The 18,748-nt window shown below is 45.7% G+C and overlaps 1 protein-coding gene across 1 annotated transcript in view; it reads left to right on the forward strand.

Annotated features, from left to right (window-relative positions):
- pard3ba (par-3 family cell polarity regulator beta a) overlaps positions 1 to 18,748 on the forward strand; it is a gene marked incomplete at its 3' end in the record, with an annotated part of 91,920 nt that overhangs the window by 42,120 nt on the left and 31,052 nt on the right. Inside the window, exons 4-6 of the mRNA XM_084478877.1 lie at positions 1,061 to 1,214; positions 6,973 to 7,064; positions 15,138 to 15,208. Of these exons, the coding sequence (XP_084335003.1) occupies positions 1,061 to 1,214; positions 6,973 to 7,064; positions 15,138 to 15,208 (317 nt within the window). The remainder of the gene's footprint in view (positions 1 to 1,060; positions 1,215 to 6,972; positions 7,065 to 15,137; positions 15,209 to 18,748) is intronic.

The raw sequence follows: 18,748 nt of genomic DNA on the forward strand, positions 1-18,748 counted from the left end.
AACGCAGGACGCGAAACGCGAGACTCAATAGACAATAGACAGGGATTCCACGATATAACGCCAGTGCTAGTGCTAACCCCACTACTCACACACACACTGAGCGGGGGAGCCACGAATGGAGCTAGCTGTTGAAGGGTAGCAGAGCACACACACTGTCGCAGATATGCTGGGCTCCTTGGACATCCTGTATAGCGTGCTCATCCGCAAGGTAATCCAGGGCCAGAGAACCAATTTGATGTACGAGGAGCTTCTCCTTCCCCGGGCGGAACTAGGGGCCAAGTATCTAGGGGCCTGTAACACCAGGCCTTCTGTCTGTCAAGAAAGCTCAGAATGTGTTCTTTATTATATTTTAATGAGTTTTTTAAGAATGATGTCCTTTTTTTGTTTTGCAAAACGGGTGTCGTCAAACTGAGATCACTGCGGTGCGCTTCTATCTGCCTCTCGGGTGTCATTGTTCGGTGCTGGGAATAGCTGGCGCTGGGCTGGGTCGGGGGTTCTGCGGACATCGTAGGCTTGGCCCTCGCGTCAGCATATGATGGAAGCAGCGGCCGGGAGCTTGATTTTTTTTTTTGTCCTGCGATACATTCACCGCGAAGATTGGGTGGAGCCGTTGAAGATACATTTTGGTTGAGGAAAGGTGTTGTTGAGGTTGGGGAGGTACTTCATGCAATTCATTGAGTAAGCACACAGTGCGGGAAAAAAACAAAGACAGGCCGGTATTACAAATATATCCTTTCTAATTCAGAAACATCTTTCTCTTAACCTCTAAATGGCTCTGGCATTTTATTCTTGGTTGATTTGCAGTTAATTAAATTTACTTGAATTAGTTATTTGCCTGCAGATTAGCCTTTTTACAATGCTGATCGAACCCAGAACCTTTGGACTTGCAGTAAGCCAGTTTAGTTACTTTTCTGTCTCATGATCCAGAAACCTTTGCGGCTTTACCCTCTAACCCTCTCTTGCATTTTATGCCTCTTCATTAATTTGTGGTTGATTTACCGTAGATATTAAACATGAGTAAGTATTTTGAAGTGTAACACATCATTCTCCCACCTTCCAGCTAATGGCAGTGTATGAGGAGAAGGAGGCCCAGCAGAGGGGCGTGGCCAGCACTAGTCCCGCCCCCAGCCCAGACCTCTACCAATCAGAGCTCTCTGTGTTCCAGCCTATCCGAGGGGGGGAGATAGAGGTGAACTCTACAGCCCTCAAGTCCAGTGAGTACTCTTCTGGTTTAGATATATTGGCAAATTTAGTCTGCTAATTATTGTAAGCTCATGCATTCTTAACATGTACAGCCCCGGTAGGAGTTGATAATGTCATCCTCTACCAGTTGCCTTGCTCTACCATTTGTGCTAGACAGGGAATAAAACCCCTACCCCCGGCGATGTTAATGCCACGTTCCAACGGATGTGCTAGAAAATACTACCACTCCTCAGTCTTTTAGCTGACTTTTACCCAAAGTGTCTTACTGTGAATCCTTAATTTCAGCACGCTAAAATACAATACATTTCAGCACAAATCATTTGAAATGCTGGACACAAAGCGAGGCCCCCTCTTAACCCCATCGCCAGGAGTGGGCTCTGAGCTCAGCTGCGGAGTGGAGTGGTGTGATCTCAGGCTAGATATAATCACAGTCCAGACATGGTGGAGCTGGGTTATCTCTCCAGAGATGGAGCCCTGTCCTTGACCCTGGTGCAGCTCTGGTGTACGTCACTACACCGCACCAACCAAGGGCCATTCATCGCCCTCTCTCTCCCCGTAGCCTGTATTGACTCCCACACAACACAGTTCAGCCATCATTCGGCGGCCAACGCCGCCATCGTCGTTAATGGCTAACGACGTAACCTTTCGGGCTGCCCGATTGATTAGCCCTGTATGATGGGGAGTCGGTGTTCATTACAACGCTATGAAAGAAATGCAGAGGTGTGTCTGTTAATACCACGTTTAACTCTGATACACCAACAGATGACATCAGTAGCCCTGTTGGATTTATGGTGGCCAGCCGTTCCATATGTCTGGGACACGGCGCGGTCGAATCGAGGGACCTTGTCGGTACACAGAACAGATTACCGCTGACGACAGCATCCACTCAGACCCCGTCTCTCTCTGTCTCTCTGTCTGGCGTCCGCTCCAGACTGCCTCCCCTTTTCGCCGTACACACGGGGAGCAGGTCTGTTCAGCGTTGCATTAACCTAAACATGGGAGCCACCTTAAACATATGTACCGCCTGTTAGAGATGAGCGACGGCGGCAGGTCATGGCCGGGTCGACGTTCTGGGCTCTGATGGTCTCCATCCGAGCCAGGCCCCCCCGGGTGACACCATGTTGGCCCAGGGTCTGTTGTTGGTCCCTCGGCTGGAGAAGTGTATGAAACATGGCCCTGCGGAGATCAGATCACAGATCGGCAGATAAAGCTCCCGTATAGATGGGTGGTGGAGAAGGGAGAAAGGAGAGTATTGTAGAGTTTTGACAGCTGGTAGAGATGCATGTGCATCGTCATACACGGTATCCATCTTCGAGGATGTTTGACCCGTCTTTTTTGTGTTGCGGTCGAGCAGTTATCGCGAGCGAGGCTATCTCAGGGCCGGTGCGTGCGATCGGAGCCCGTGGAGGAGTCATTACAGTAGAGTACCACGACGAGGAACATTGAATGAAATGAGTCAGTGTGCATGATGGAGTAGGTGACAGAGGATGAATAAGAGGAACCGCGATGGGGACTGAGTAGGAGCAGGAGACGGAGGAGAGACAGAAGGACACAGGAAGAGAACGAGGGGAAGTGTATGTGTTATGTCAAACTGATGGGAGATCTCTCAGTTCAGAGTCTGGTTACTGTTAGGAGCAAGGTGTGTCTCTCTCTATATTTATTCCTCGTCTGTATCAGAGAGATGTTTTTAACCCCCTGTTCAGTGGAGTTAGGTTATTTTCTGGTAAACAGTCTAAATGTAAACAACAATGTCAAGAAAGATGACCGTATCGGTCAAATACGGACGAGAATAAAACAGGTAAACAGAAATATATAAAACTACCAGTAATGGTTCTACTTGACATGCTATCAGGGACACACATGGTTGTCCTTAACACACTCCATTTTGATCATAGAATGGCTGCCTGAATATATAAAGGTGAAGGCCACTCCTAAAATATTAGTTATTGGATTCTACCTACCCCATTCATTGTAACTACAGGACATTTTTTATATCCTCTTTGTTCCCCTCATCTTTGTCTCTCCTGTTCCTCACACCCCCTCCTTTCGTTCCCTTCCTCTCCTCCACTCCATCTCCTGTCCTCTGTCCATTCCATCCCTCCTTCTCTTACACTCCACCCCTCTATCCAATCCCATCCCATCTCTCATCCTCTCCTCCCTCCATCTCCCCTCTTCTTCTCCTACTCCGTCCCTCCCTCCCTCCCTCCCTCCCTCCTCTCCGAGGAGTGATTGATTAGGGAGGGATGTAGTGATGTAACTATTTCCACCCTCTCTCCTGTCTTAAGAGCACCAGGGGTCCGTTTTGAGCCAATCAATACCTGACCCTACAAATATCATCTGACGTGTGTATCCTCAACGCTGCTCTCCCCTCCTCCGTCTGTCGCCCGGTCAATGGAGAACCCCCATTGATGCTTAGCACTAAAGGCTGGCCCCATATTGTTACTGATGTATGTGCAGATCAATAGGTCCTTATTGACGGGGATGCTCAAATTAAAGCAAGGCTAGGTCAGGCGACCGGGGCTGCACCACTTCTACTACTATTCCATTATTCCTAGTGTTTCTGACTGACATTACCATTACTGGTAGTACTATAGTAGTACTAGTACTACTACTTCTACCGCTGCTGCGATTCGTAAGAGTACTGCCGAGTCTACTTCTACTGTCTATACAATATGGGTTATATATAACCCATATTGTTGACTGTACTAGAATTGTTTCATGTCAAATGTTATGCCTTTTTCTAAAACAAACACACACACACACACACACCCACACACCCCATGTGTGTAGCTACTGCTACTTTGAGTGATAGTATATACAATATGGGTTTTACGTATGTAAATCTATTCACAGTATTTTATGTTTTTATTTCTACCGTTTTATACACAAAGCGATACCCAAAGTACGAAGCGAATGTACTAGAATTGTTTCCTCCCCACATGTTATGCCTTTTTCTAAAACACACACATTGGGACACACACACACATAAACACACACACACACACTTGCTATGTGTGTGTGAGCAGCCATTTGCGTGGAGTGCTCCATCTATCAGCTCTGTGAAATGATGATTTTATGCAGTACGCTGATGAGATGTGAAGAGTGATATGATCGGATGCTACACACACACACACACATATAGAGACACACAAGCATACACAGATAAAGACACACATAGGCACACACGTATTGAGACACACAAGCACAAAAATATAGAGCTGCACACACATAGACATACACATGCACACACATATGGACACACACATACACACACATTTAGAGACACACACATGCAGACACATTAAGAGACACACATACAGACACACATATAACACACATATAGAGACACACATGTAAACAAATAGAGCAACACACATGCACACACATATAGAGACATCTACTTGCACACACACTTTCACATACACTTGCACACACGATAACACACACCAATGCCCACAGGTGCATGCAGTCGGATGCACAGACACACACAAACTCACAAACACATACTCTTGCACTTTCTCAGCAACACTGCCTCAAATCAAGTTTTTATGAGCCATTTTCGACAGACACACATTCAGTTTACACACACACACACACACACACACACACACACACACACACACACACACACACACGTTTGTGTTTCTACTGGTACATCTGCTACATGTGGAGGCTGGCTCATTTCCCAAACATAACAAACATGTTTTTTTCACTTATTAAAGCAAGTTTCTATTGTTTTTCACTTTTGTGTTTTTGGGCACCAAAACATGATGAAAAGCTATTAGTTATAGTAATTAAATTACTTCCTCATCTTATCTCCTTGCTTTAAGCACTTTCTTCCACACACTCATTATTCTCTAACACTAGCCATGATGTCCCTCCAGACCACTGTGTGTGTGTGTGTGTGTGTGTGTGTGTGTGTGTGTGTGTGTGTGTGTGTGTGTGTGTGTGTGTGTGTGTGTGTGTGTGTGTGTGTGTGTGTGTGTGTACAAGCATCTGCTAAATGATTAAATAGGGAGGTAGCAAATAGTAGCGATCTCCTTGGTATGGTTTGTCAAACTTGGACAGGTTCTGCCTGAATAGAGTGTTTGGTGGCCTCTTGTCAAACACATTTTGAAATTATATATTTTTTTTATTCATCTGTTTCCTTGAATATCTGTTATTTTCCACATAGAAGACAGATGGCCGGGAACGCTTTGAAGCGCCCGGTTCAGTTCACAAAACAACACATTATTCTCTGGCATTTGAAAAGTAGTCACAGTAAGTTGTACACTTGATTTCACTGATGCCCTGCCTGGTCCAAACAAAGCAATGACACTGACACCTTTTGACCCCCTTCTGGTGTTCATGGTTCATGGTAGCTCTGTGTGAACACAGACATCATGTGCTGTCTGGGCCTGTTGAGCGTATAGTAGGGAGATGAAGTGACTCTGGTCATGTGAGCTATAGAGCATATCAATGTAATCAACCGTGAATCAGCTTAAGGCCTTCAGAGGCGTGGTGTGGGATCTACGTGATGCTGTGTCTGTTCCGGTCTGCTGCAGCCAGGGACTGGAACCATCGGCAGAAAACACTGACACCGGACGATTTCACCCCAAGTCACTTTTCAAGGATTCTATTATATGGACCTTCTCACCGATACAAGGCTGTTTTCCCCGCAGAAAACATCTGACAGACGAGGGTTAGGGCATAATCCCCTGACCCTTTTCCATCAGATCATTTTCTGTTGTCTGATGACTCGCGTTTCCACCGAAATAACCCAGAACTTTTAGTCCTAGGAAACCTCATTTCAACAGACTTAAAGTTTATAGGATGGAAACGCGGCTATGAATGATCTTGTTGTCTTGCTGCGGCTGTTTTGTCTGCCTGTTTCGTCTCGCTGATTGTGTTTGCTACTCTTGTCCTTGCTGTTGAGTGGCATCATGCTGCTGTTTGCTAGCCACTTGCCCGATGCCTGTGTGCCGGGCTGAATGCTGTTTACACTATGTTGTGCCTATTGTGATTGTATGTAGGTTGTGGGTGTGTTAGAAACTGCTCTGTCCTGCGTTCTTATAACTTTGGACATTTCTTTTTAGCCCCGACCCCCTTCCGTCAAAATGCTTTGCTTTTTGCCGGGCCGCCATTGTAGAAAATGATTTTCTTAATGACTTCATGGTTAACAAATGGTAAGAAAAAGACAGAAAATAAGAACATGACATTTAAACCAGCTGTTGTTTCTTGGATATGTGCTCGTGGGCTTGCACACGCTGGTGCGCAAACACATTGCCCTTACACTCTGGAAGGCGACAGAACTCTTCTGCAGAAATTGTCGCTGATAAGTTCAGAGAGTCTCTGCTTGCTTAATGCTTATATGCATACGTTAAATGTAACGTCCTTCATGCACTATTTTAATCACCAATGCAGAAATATAAAAAAATGTATATGTTACTGCTTTGTTACCTCAGCAGTGTGCTGCAGCCACCACTGCTGCATCTACTACGACGTTAAGTCGTTTATTATTCGTCCCTGTGGTGAAAGTGGCTATGCAGTTTAATCAGAAGGCATTTCATCATAATATCCCAAAGCATCACAAATAGGCTTATTCGTACACTTAATGTACTTCAGGTAGGAAACGGAACAAGGCTTCCCCGGAGCAGCTGGTTATCCTGTATGACCACTTTATTACAACCAACACAAATTAAATGCTAAATTGGTGTGTGTGTGTGTGTGTGTGTGTGTGTGTGTGTGTGTGTGTGTGTGTGTGTGTGTGTGTGTGTGTGCGCACCCCAGGTACCCCCCTACTGGTTAGGAGCAGCAGTGATTCGATGCTCAGCCCCCCCATGGACACAGAGACCCCCCACCCTGAGGACTCCAACGCTACAGTAAGAGCAACGCACGCACGCACACACACACACACACACACACACACACACACACACACACACACACACACACACACACACTGGCACAAACAAGAAAAAAGACACACATTCATATGACTATATTGATGAAGTTGAGGTAATTCACATCGAAAGGAAACCCTGACACTGCACTTTTAAGACTTGCAATAAATTTCATTTATTTGTGTCGTCCCCATTCCAACCATATTTGCAGTCAGTAAACATCTGGCAGAACATGGACCTCTGTAGTCGTCGTGTTCCGGTGCACTGTGTGTGTGCACTGCGTTGTTTGAAGACCTACGGGCATACATGACTCATGTTATCACAGCACCCCGTGGACCAGATGCGTCCCTGCCGACACGTGGGTGAATGAGTGAAGTGGGCGGGAACATTCCGCAGGCATCAGATAAACACCGCTTTGATGTGTTCGACCAATCGGCATCCACCGTCGCACGTCGCAGCAGCTGGATCTGTCCTCTGTTACGCGGACACGCCCTGTCACATCACACTGACCTCACCAAGACGGATCACTCCCCTTGCCTCTCTGCCCCTCTTCCTCTGCTTCTCCCTTTCCCTGCGCGGGGTCAGAGGCCAAACATCTCATGCTCATCACTCTTCCTCACTCGGTGTTTACCCCCAGCGTTGCTTATCCACGCCAGCCCCGTCTTCTTACAACATCAAACCGCTTCCTCACGAAACCAAACTCTCAGTCTCTCAGTCGCCTTTTATCTTTCAACTTCCTTATTCCTTCCTTATGTGCCTGTATCGTCTGTCCTTTCATCTGTAACGTCTGTCTGTCTCTATAGCACCTTTCACTCAGGGATTCCACCAGAGGGCCGTAGGGAAGGTCCGTCATTACGTCGCCTTTGTGTTTTTACACTGAACCAAACAGCAGTGGCTTATTACTGGCCCAGGGGGTGTTTTTACACACAGCATGCTGGCTTTCCGGATGCAAAAAAGCTTTGATGGCCGTGACGGGTAACACAACCGCGGCGGCGTCTAGTGTTACCTATAACATACGCGTGGGGAGGCGACACGCTCTCTAAACAACAACAATAGCAAGCGAACTGAGTGCTGTGTGCTTTCTAGCCGTGCGCGTCCCCGCAAACGCAAGCAAAGTCGCCTTCTTTCATATTCATGCGTGCATTTGGGCATTTGTGCGAGCAACGTGCTTGTCTGCGATTAGCAAAATGTCAGAGGATAAATTGTAGTGAATTATAGGGAAGCAGTTTGCCGCAGAGAGCTGCCCGGACCTTAGACGCAATAGAAGGAGACCCTTCCTTCTTCTTCTGAGTCACTTTGCACAGACGCCGATTCAGCTCTGAGGCTGCCTCTGCTGCTGGCTTAATTAGCGGATCATAAATGACCCCCCCCCCCCCCATTCCTCCTCTGTGCGGTTTACACAGAATGCGAGGCAAAATAAAGGTATAACAGTCAGTGGCGGATTTAGCAAATTTGGGGCCCAAGGCGAAGATATGTATGGGGCCCACCTAATCCGATTTTTAAAAGAGAATGGAGAAAAGAAATGTAGCAACAGAATGGTGGATAGGCAGGTAAAGCTAATCTGCAAAAAAAAAATATTCCCCTTTAAACCCTGCATACACTTCTTTACTCCAAAATTAAGATGGAAAGCAGAGAACACACAGAGTGTAGCAGTACACAAACTAATCGTCACGATGGAACCCAACAGAGAATATATACTTAGCAAATATTGCCAAGAGGAATAATTGACTTTGTATGTGTGAGGTTGCAATTGGCATTGCATTTGAGATTGAACATTTCAAACAAACCTATATATATATATATATATATATATATATATAAAAAAAAAAGAAGATAAAGAGAGAGAGAGGGGATAGATTGTTCTCCACATCACACGCTTCTTTTTCTTTTGTTTGAGCAGCTTGGGTAACTTTATTTCCTAACCCTTTATTTTCTTTTCGCGTTTAGACTCGTCTTGCTTTGTCTGTTTGTCTACTTAAAATTTGTATATATTTTTTTTTTTTGAGATTGGTTGCGCCCGCCTACCTATGCCTCTATGTTAAGACCGCCACTGTCAACAGTCCAAGCCTTCAACGGGCAGTGTAAAAGGCGCTTGTATCTGTCTGTCTGTCTATGTGTCTCTCTCTCCCTCTCTTTGGACCCTCTGAGTCCGCTGTTCCCTACAGACAGACAGACAGACGCGTCTAGTTATATACTCTTTTGCTCCTTTTGGAGATGGTCAATATTTGCCTGGCGCTCCTTCTCGCTTGTGCTCACCTGATCTCACCTGGACTTACCTGGACTTACGTGGTCTTAACTGGGCTTCAGTGGAGGTGTCTGCAGAGCGGGAGGGAGAACACGGCGGATCTCGATCTGAGCGCTGAACTGCAGACGACCCCCGTCTGTCTGGCGGCGGTGCGTTCCCAGCCGGTCCTCCGCTCTCCTGCACTCCAGATCTGATGTGAGACGCGCTGCTGTCCCTTATTCACCATCTCAACCAGACGTTCCCTTTCACTTGTCCTTTTTCGAATCTCCCTTGAAAGACACAAAGTACTATTTTCTCTCTTTTCAGTCTTTATGCCGCTCCTTTCAGACATCGGCCCTTTTCTCCTCGTCCTATCTCCCTTTCTTCACGTGCTATTCAATGAATGATCTTGTTGCTTTCCACCTTTTAATCCTATTTACTTCCACAGGCAGGCACTCACACAGGGACACGGTACCCGTCTCCATCGCTACAGTGAGCGCTGTAGTCAGTGTTGTTGATGTTAATTGTCTTTTATCTTGGGAACTTGTTGCGGGTGGTTTCTAAAGACATCCCTATAGATGGACTACGAACATCACATGGTCACTGCTTGAGCCAGCCCTCGTCTGATTGGCCAGTTTAAATCCCACAAGGCCCTGATCCGTTAAAACCAACTCCCCCTTGGGTAATCTGTGTATTGGACAAACAACAGGTTAGGGACGTGGGAGAGGTCTTTCTGGACTAGCCGGGCATGGGGGAGATAGACAGTTGCTCCCCTGGGGGTTGCTTACCAGCTAGTGACCTCACGGAACAGTGTTTTGCAAAGGGAGAGAGGGAGTTGGAGAGCTGTTTTGTTTTACTAGAGCAAACACATGCTTATATTTCTGTTGGTTCCATGGAATGGTGCCATCGGTTGGCTGGTACGATAACACATGCAAATAAGGTGTCATTTCTATCGAGAACTATTTAAAATTTTGTAATTTGAAATAATTAGGATGCCTACAGGTTATGCTAAAGACAATGGGGATCGAAACCAGAACCTTTGGGCTGGGAGTCAAAAATCGAATGCACTTTCCTTCCCAAAATCCCCCTATTTTACAATCACATTAAAGGTGCTGTGGGTGAAGAGAAAGGGCAGAGTTTTAGAACTAAACAACCAAGAAAACCCCAAAAAATTGCACTCAAATAATTGCTTTCAAATCGTACCTACGACACCTTTAATAATGTATTTATCAAGGCAGATATCAATGAGGTCCATCCAGATCTTTGACGACCTTAGGGGCATCGAAGTTGGCCTTTCTTTGACCTGTCTTGCCATTTTGGGGGAGGAGTTTAGCAGCAGGAAATGATGTCATGTCCAGCCATCGGATCTGTATTACAGCAGGTGGTGGCGGAGTCCCCCGTTCATGTTGTCACGGGCGCATTATGTCACACAGGTGCTTTCCAGCTCCTCTGTTAAACCCCGTGTCTCATCGGGGGCCGTATCCGTGACACGCAGCGGCCGCCACACGTAGCACACGCCGTAACGTCACCCGAACCCGATCCGTTGACCAACGCCCCGACCGCTCCGAAACGTGAGCCGTATTCACCGTAGTCGAGGCGTTCCCCCCGACCGGAGCGCAGGAATGGACACCCCGCAGCTCGCCGCAGAGCAGGTGGAACGCCGGTTTAACACGCCGAGGATCATGTGAACACTGTGGGGCGCAGTGGGGAAAGCTGCCTTGTTTTATACCTTTTTTTTAAAAGCGAGAGCAGAGAAACCCGAAGAGCCTACGCTAAGCTAAGGGACATTAAAGAGAAATCCAATCTGCTGATGCTAATCCAGCTAGCCGAGATTCATGCATGCTCACACACACACACACACACGCGCGCTGACTGAAGGAGACTCACAGTGAGGTTTACGTGTGTCACAAAATGACACACATACACGCACCGGTGTGTGACACACACACACACACACACACACACACATGTGCGGTCCAGATGTGTGACTGATGGCCAGTGATATTTCATATTGACAGCCAGAGGACCGATGGTGATGTAGTGAAAACTGAGCTGAGATGTTGAGACACATGCACCACATTCCTCGGGTTTGTCTTACACACCGCGGACCAATAGATCAGCGCTGGAGCCTGACATCATTTCCTGCCGCTAAGCCCCTCCCCTAGACTGATTGAAAACTGGTTGACTCAGTTTCTGTGTTATTGGGAATGTTTCCTTGCTCCCCGATTAGGTTTTGTTTGTGGATCTCTGGGCCGTGTGTAATCTTCTAAACGCTGTCCGTCCAGGTCGTAGATAGTGCGTCAGGTTTACATGTTTTTGCATATAGTTATTCAGCGTCTTTCAGTTGAGTGGGTTCGTAGGTCGAGGATTTAATTAGTTTTTTTGTGCTGACATCATCATGTAATTAATGAAGAGGTGGTACGTGTTGGAGGAAGGACAAGTGGGCCAAATAAATAGAAAGGAGGAGGGGAAAGAAGAGGTCATTTCATGCAAAAAAAATTTGAAAAAAGGGAAAGTAATCAAGAGATGAGACGTCCTGGTAGGAAAGCTCTCTCTCTCTCTCTCTCTCTCGCTCGCGCTGTCTCTTGCTCTCTTTCGCACTCTCTCGCTCTCTCTCTGTCTCTGTCTCTCTCTCTATCTCTCTCTCTCTCTTTCGCTCTCTCTGTCTCTGTCTCTCCCTTTCCCTCTCTGTCTCTCTATCTCACTCTCTCTCGCTCTGTCTCTTGCTTTCTCTCTCTCTCTCCCTCTCTCACTCTCTCTCTCGCTCTCTCTCTCTCTCTCTCTCTCTCTCTCTCTCTCTCTACCTGAGGACTGCACCAGTGCGTCACTACTTTGTGACTCTCCATATATAAACAGTGTTTGAATCCATCAGTCTTCCTGCTGTCTCGCTCAGTCCATTTTTCTCTCTTTAGGAAATCTTGGTCCATCGAGTGTTCTGCTCCACTCACTCAAAGACACAGTTATTCTACACACAAAGACCACAATCACACACACACACACACACACACACACACACACACACACACACAGGGGGCAGGGGCCCGAGGTTCAGATGGAGGTAATGGCTCTGGTAATTGTTGAAATTGTCACTTGGCCTTTTGGGGAGAGTGATGGCGCCAGGAGAAAGTACTGTTCAAGTACTCAGCCCTTGTCTTTCTCCTATCTCTATTTTAACGCTTTTCTCCAAAACTGTCTCTCAGCCCTCTGTCCCTCTTCCTCTCCCTCTCTATAATTTGAATTTGAAAAAGAAAAAAGGTTGACCGGGGAATGCTGATCTTCCATTTCTTTTCAGGCCTTTCTTTTTCTTCCCTTTGTCCAAGTTCTGTTCTGTTGTCGTATCGTCTCTCCTCTCCTCTCCCATTCTATCCTCTCCTCTCCTTCCCTCCTCTCTTCATAAGTAGTAGGAGGTTATTCTTGAGAGTGTACTGTACTGTTGTGGTTCTACTGGGACTAATCGAGCACCAAACCTCTTATAGATCACCTTACACCTGGGTAGATGTGTGTGTGTCTGTCTGTGTGCTGAATTTTTTCTAATTCTCTTTTATACATATTACACACATATCTTCACGTATTCTTATTCAAAAAAAATTTGAACTCCTTTTATATGGTATTACTGTCCTGTACTTCTACTGTGACACCCACATTTTGCGTGCAGGATTAATAAAGTTTTGTATTATATTTCTTAGTGATGTTACCTTTATGTCCGATATCTCTCACACACGCACACACGCACGCGCACACACACACACACACACACACACACACACCAAGGAACAAACAGTACAGTAACAAGTGTGCAGTGAATGTACAACAAATAGCTTTGTCCCTCATCCCTAATGACACGCCATTAATCGAGGTCCTTGGTCCTGCATCTCTCACACTCACTCACTCACTCACTCACACACACACACACACACACATTCAATTTAATAATCATGCACAATTCAAATATTCCTAAATACACACAGCCCACTTAATCACGCCTTCTATAGCAGCGTTTTCTGGGCACACTTAGTGTGATTGGTTACTCACTAATTAGTAATATCACTAATAGTTCTCTTTTGATCCGCTATGTGCAATAATTAAATTGGCCTGAAATGAATAGAGGCTTGCTACCCATTTATTACAAGCATCGTTATTCAAAGGTAAGCCCATTTATCAATGATTTCTAATGGAAAACACCAATTAGACATTTCTCCAGCTTTTGATGCGGAGTCCTTCGCGGTGCTGAGGCATCGATTCAGCTTTGCTTGGCTAGGGGGATGCTAGGCTAGAGACATGCTAGGCTCAGAGGTTTATGCTAGGCTAGGGGGGGGGGGTGCTTGGCTTGAGGGATGTGAGGCTATCATGAGGCTGGGCTAGAGGGAAGCTAGGATATAGGAATGCTAGGCTAGGAGGATGCGCGGCTAGAGTGATGCTAGGCTAGAGGGCTACCATGCTAGGGGTGATGTTAGACTAGAGGGCTGCTAGGCTAAATTGATGCTAGGCAATGGGGATGGGGATGCTGCTAGTGCTACAAGTAGATACTATAGTTGTATTAAGCTATGCATAGGTTATAGTATTTGTTGCTGGACAAAACCAACAGTTGCCAGAAACAATGCATTTAGTAACCGGCTCTGCTGCTCTCTCTCCCCTTCTCCCCTCCTCTTTTGGCATCGCTCTCCTCTCCCCTTCAATGCACTCCCCCTCTCCTCTCTATCATTGTCTTGTTGTTATTTCTGGGTCCCTAGAGCTGACAGGTGGTGCGGGTCATGTGTCGGTAGGGTGGGAGGTCAAAGGTTATGCTAGAAGTCCATTAGTGCCCACTGCTAGCCTTGACCCTCTGTGTGTGTGTGTGTGTGTGTGTGTGTGTGTGTGTGTGTGTGTGTGTGTGTGTGTGTGTGTGTGTGTGTGTGTGTGTGTGTGTGTGTGTGTGTGTGTGTGTGGTGTAAGAGTCCATTACAGACTGCTGGGATCCTTTATCCCCGTGATCTTTAGTTTATTCACACCTTTTTCTCTCTATACACACACACACACGCACACACATAATAATGATGATGATGATGTCATGTATGTTAGACACTCTATTTCTTGGTGATGATTGGATGATGTGTCACCAGGTTATAGGTGGGCAGGAAGTGTTGTGGGGAGCTGACCTCTTTGAGTCCGACAGGCAACCACATCGAGCACACACACACGCAAACACACACAAACACACTCTCTCTAAAAATAAACAAACAGACATCCATCGCTCTCTTTCTCTCTCAATGTCTCTGTCTCTCTCATATTGTACTTGTTAACACTGAAGTTGTTTCAATCCATTCATCAACTAATGAATCTGTCCTTCCAAATTCACCCCTTCAGCCATCCATCCATCCATAACTTCACCAGTGGGAAGACTCCATCAGGAACTTAATTACTTCATCTCTCTTTTTTAATCACACACACATTAAGCCATGCAAGTGCATACTATTTCTCTCTCTCCCTCTCTCTCACTCACTCACTCACTCACTCACTCACTCACTCACTCATTCAATTTGTGTTGATAACCATTTTGGTTAGGGTTAATTAAACATACTTCAAATATATCTCTCTCTCTCTGCATCCTGAGCACAAACACTGAGGATGTTTCATTCCATATTGTTAGATGTTAATGTTGTCTTTCCTTTGGTTAATGGTACCCGTGATTGATGTAACATCTTCGCCACATTATCTGTGTATTGTTTGTCAGTGGTTTAAATTGCACAACATATGACATGTCTTTGTTAATGTTACATGTATGTAATATTTCATGTATTTAATATAACATGTTCTTAATGCTATGTGTGTGCAACATGTGTGTCCTGCAGGGCTCCAGTTTGGTTGTAGAGAGCAGCGGAGCGTTGGAGCGATCTGCCAGCAAACACTCCTTCAACAGCAGGTACAGCATCTTTGTGTGTGTGTGTGTGTGTGTGTGTGTGTGTGTGTGTGTGTGTGTGTGTGTGTGTGTGTGTGTGTGTGTGTGTGTGTGTGTGTGTGTGTGTGTGTGTGTGTGTGAGACGTGTTTGCATGTGTGTGTGTGTGTTTTTGAGAACTTCACTAGGAGTGTCATGATGGATATAGGAATATAGGAAGATTGATTGAGGTAGAGGTTCATGGATGGTTGAGATGGATGGAGATTTGGAGAGTGAGAGAGAGAGAGAGAGAGAGAGAGAGAGGGAGGTATGAAACTATTATAAGGACAGATTGATGTCAAGCACATGAAGCCCCACCTCTGTACAACACACTGTGACCTGTCTCCCTAGCAACCAGCGGTAACTATGAGGCAGGTCACTCATGCACTCTATTACCATGCACACATATGCAATAACATACAGACACACACACACACACACACACACAAATTCCCTTGCACACACAGATACATGCACTTACATAAAAACACACACACACACACACACACGCTCACATTAACATACTATGGCGGCATATCACTGCCAGAAAATGACTGACCTGAATGAATGACCTGCTGGTGCGGTAGTTATCTTTTTGGGATTAAGTGGGTAGACTCAGCCATGGCCATCGCATCCCTGAATGTGATTGGGGCCATCATGTCCATAAACCTGATTGGTTAATCTAACCTTTCACATTTAACGTTGATTTGTCTGATTCCCCAGAAATAGCCGTGGAAACCTCCTCATGTGGGGAGCTTTACATTTTTTTTTATAATTGTTGTACTATTATATATAAATACAGATATACAAATAGACTTTGACGATCACTGTCTTATCATTAAACTAAATAACTACGTTACACTAGCTACAGCGAGGCAGTGTAGTCTTAATTCCTGAACTTCCTGGTCAGTTGATATACTATATACTCAAGTAACGCTAATCTTGAAGGCTGACTATGGTTCACCGCGCCTGATGATCCCGCTTTTATTTACGGCACGCAACGGCATGCAGTTGTTCACTTTAATGTTAGTTGTTGTTGCTTTAATGTTCTCCAATGCGTCTTCCGAGAGGCCAGCCCTTGAGCAGTCTCTTTGTTAAATGTGAGCTTGCTGGATGTTAACCGAGAAATCGTCCAAGCACTTCAAGAGGCGTTTGTACTACTCCGGTCACCAATTAACCAATCATATTCAGGGATACAACGGCCATGGCTGGCTCCGCCCACTGAGTGCCTAAAAGAAAAGCAGTGCGCGAGGAGAAGAAATATCTGGGAGGAAAACACTTTGCGAGCACGAGAGCAAAGACATAATTTGTGCGCACGGGGCGTCAGTTTCATGCTCCTTTACATTATGTGTGCGCTACAATGCGTAATGTCCTCCTCACAGGCTATATTATGTCTCTTTTGCACATGAGTGCTGTGAAAGTACTCACAATAATAACTTTTGTGCATGGATGTGTCAGTTGTGCGCGCACACCAAATCATTTTTGCTCGCGATTTTTGGCATTGATATGCGGCCAAAACATGGGGAAAAAAAAACATTTACATATACACTTAGATAAACATATACTTACACATGCATTAACATACACCCAAGTACACTGCATGTATAGATGCACATGCACTTTCCTACACACATTAACCCTAACCCTCACTCACACACATACTCTCACATCCTCTCTCTCACATACATGAACACACTTGACTATTCAATTGGATCTATATGTCCTAAAGGAAATATATAGGAGGGAAAAAAAACATTTTCATTATTCTATTCCACCTATCCTGCATGGAATATATTTACACACACACACACACACACACACACACACACACACACACACACACACACACACACACAGTGGTGAGTAATGTAAGGGTGATGTAATAGCTTTCTGTGGGTAAACGATCCTTGAAATTGCAGAAAGTCCAAAATGAGTATGTTAGCACAGCCATACACCATACATAGTGGACCACTAAGTCATAAGTTAAATTAGCATGTGTGTGTGGTGGGGCGTTCGTGTGTGTGATAATATTTTCTGAATGTTTTTTATTGCCTTCATCTTTTTTTGTGTGCATGTGTTAGGGTACGTGTGTACGTTTTTGTGTATTTCTGTTGGCGCATGTGTGTGCATTTGTCAAAGTGTATTTTGTGTGTATTTGTGTGTGTGTGTGAGTGTTCATATATCCTGTACACCTTTTATTGTCATCATCTTTTTGTGTGCATGTGTAACGGTGTGTGTGTGTGTGTGTGTGTGTGTGTGTGTGTGTGTGTGTGTGTGACTGGCAGAGCCTTTTAGCTATTCAGAGTGAGTGAAAGCCAAACCTCACCTATAAATCCAGTAGCTGATCATAATTTAACCACATTACGCTCGTTACCTTTGAATCAAAAAGGCCTTTTTTTCCAACGAGGAAAGACATTGGGCTGTATAATAATTGCATTATTGAAATTGCCTTGCCAGCATTTTGTGTGTGTGGGAGGAATGGGGTCCATCATATCACACCGGGCCCCTTCAGAAGCATACAGGTTAAAAGGTAAATGGTTTGTGGTGAATGACACCATCAAACACACCCCAGGTGATCCGCTGCTGCTGCTGCTGCTGTGCCACTACTAAAAATATACTGTTGACTTCCTTCTCGATTCATTCCTCAAAACACAGCTCAATGATGGCTCTTTCATCTATTTTTGTTAACTCCTCGTTCTCGTCACTTCACTTGTTTTTCTTTCTTTCTATCATCTTTTTACTTTCGCGCCTTCCCTTCACTTTCTCTTTCTCCATCTCTCTCTATTTCTCTCTTGTTTGATTTCTGACTGTCCATTTAACCAACCACAATCCAGAACAGCTGGTTGGTATATCACTTTGTGAACCCCCCCCCCAGCCCCAAGTGCTACAGCGCCAAGTGCTACGGCGCCAAGTGCTAGCCTAGCGACTTTAATTAACATTCAGTCTGAGTCTGAAGCACCCTTAGAGAATTAGGGTCAAACGGACCATGAAGTAATGTGAGCATCAGACTCCGGCTGCTGTCTGAGATCCTCGGCTCCCTCTAAGGAACACCTTGTTTTAAAGCATGTTACCAGCAGCCCAGTCAGCATAGTGCCGGATAATGGTTCCGTGGTTTATAGTCTGTGGCACCTGCAGGACTCGGATGGATGGATGGATGCATGGATGGATGGGTGGATGGATGGATGGATGGGTGGATGGATGGAGGGGTGGATGGATGAGAGAGGGATGGGTGGATGCATGGATGGAGGGAGGGGTGAAGGGAGGGAGGAGGTGAGGGATGGGTGGATGGATGGATGGATGGAGGGGTGGAGGGGTGGATGGATGAGAGAGAGAGAGAGAGAGAGGGAGGCGGTGAGGGAGGGATGGATAGATGAACAGATGGATGGATGGCTGGATGGAAGATGGACGGACCGATGGCGAGGGGGAGTTGGGGGTTGAGAGAAATAAATAGAGGGAGGGGGTGAGGGGTTGATGTGGAGTTGGAAGAGGAGAGTGCTTCTGGTAATATATACCTTTTATATTCCCTC

This window comes from Micromesistius poutassou (assembly GCF_964030765.1).
Source record: "Micromesistius poutassou genome assembly, chromosome: 14".
Taxonomy (NCBI): Eukaryota; Metazoa; Chordata; class Actinopteri; order Gadiformes; family Gadidae; genus Micromesistius; species Micromesistius poutassou.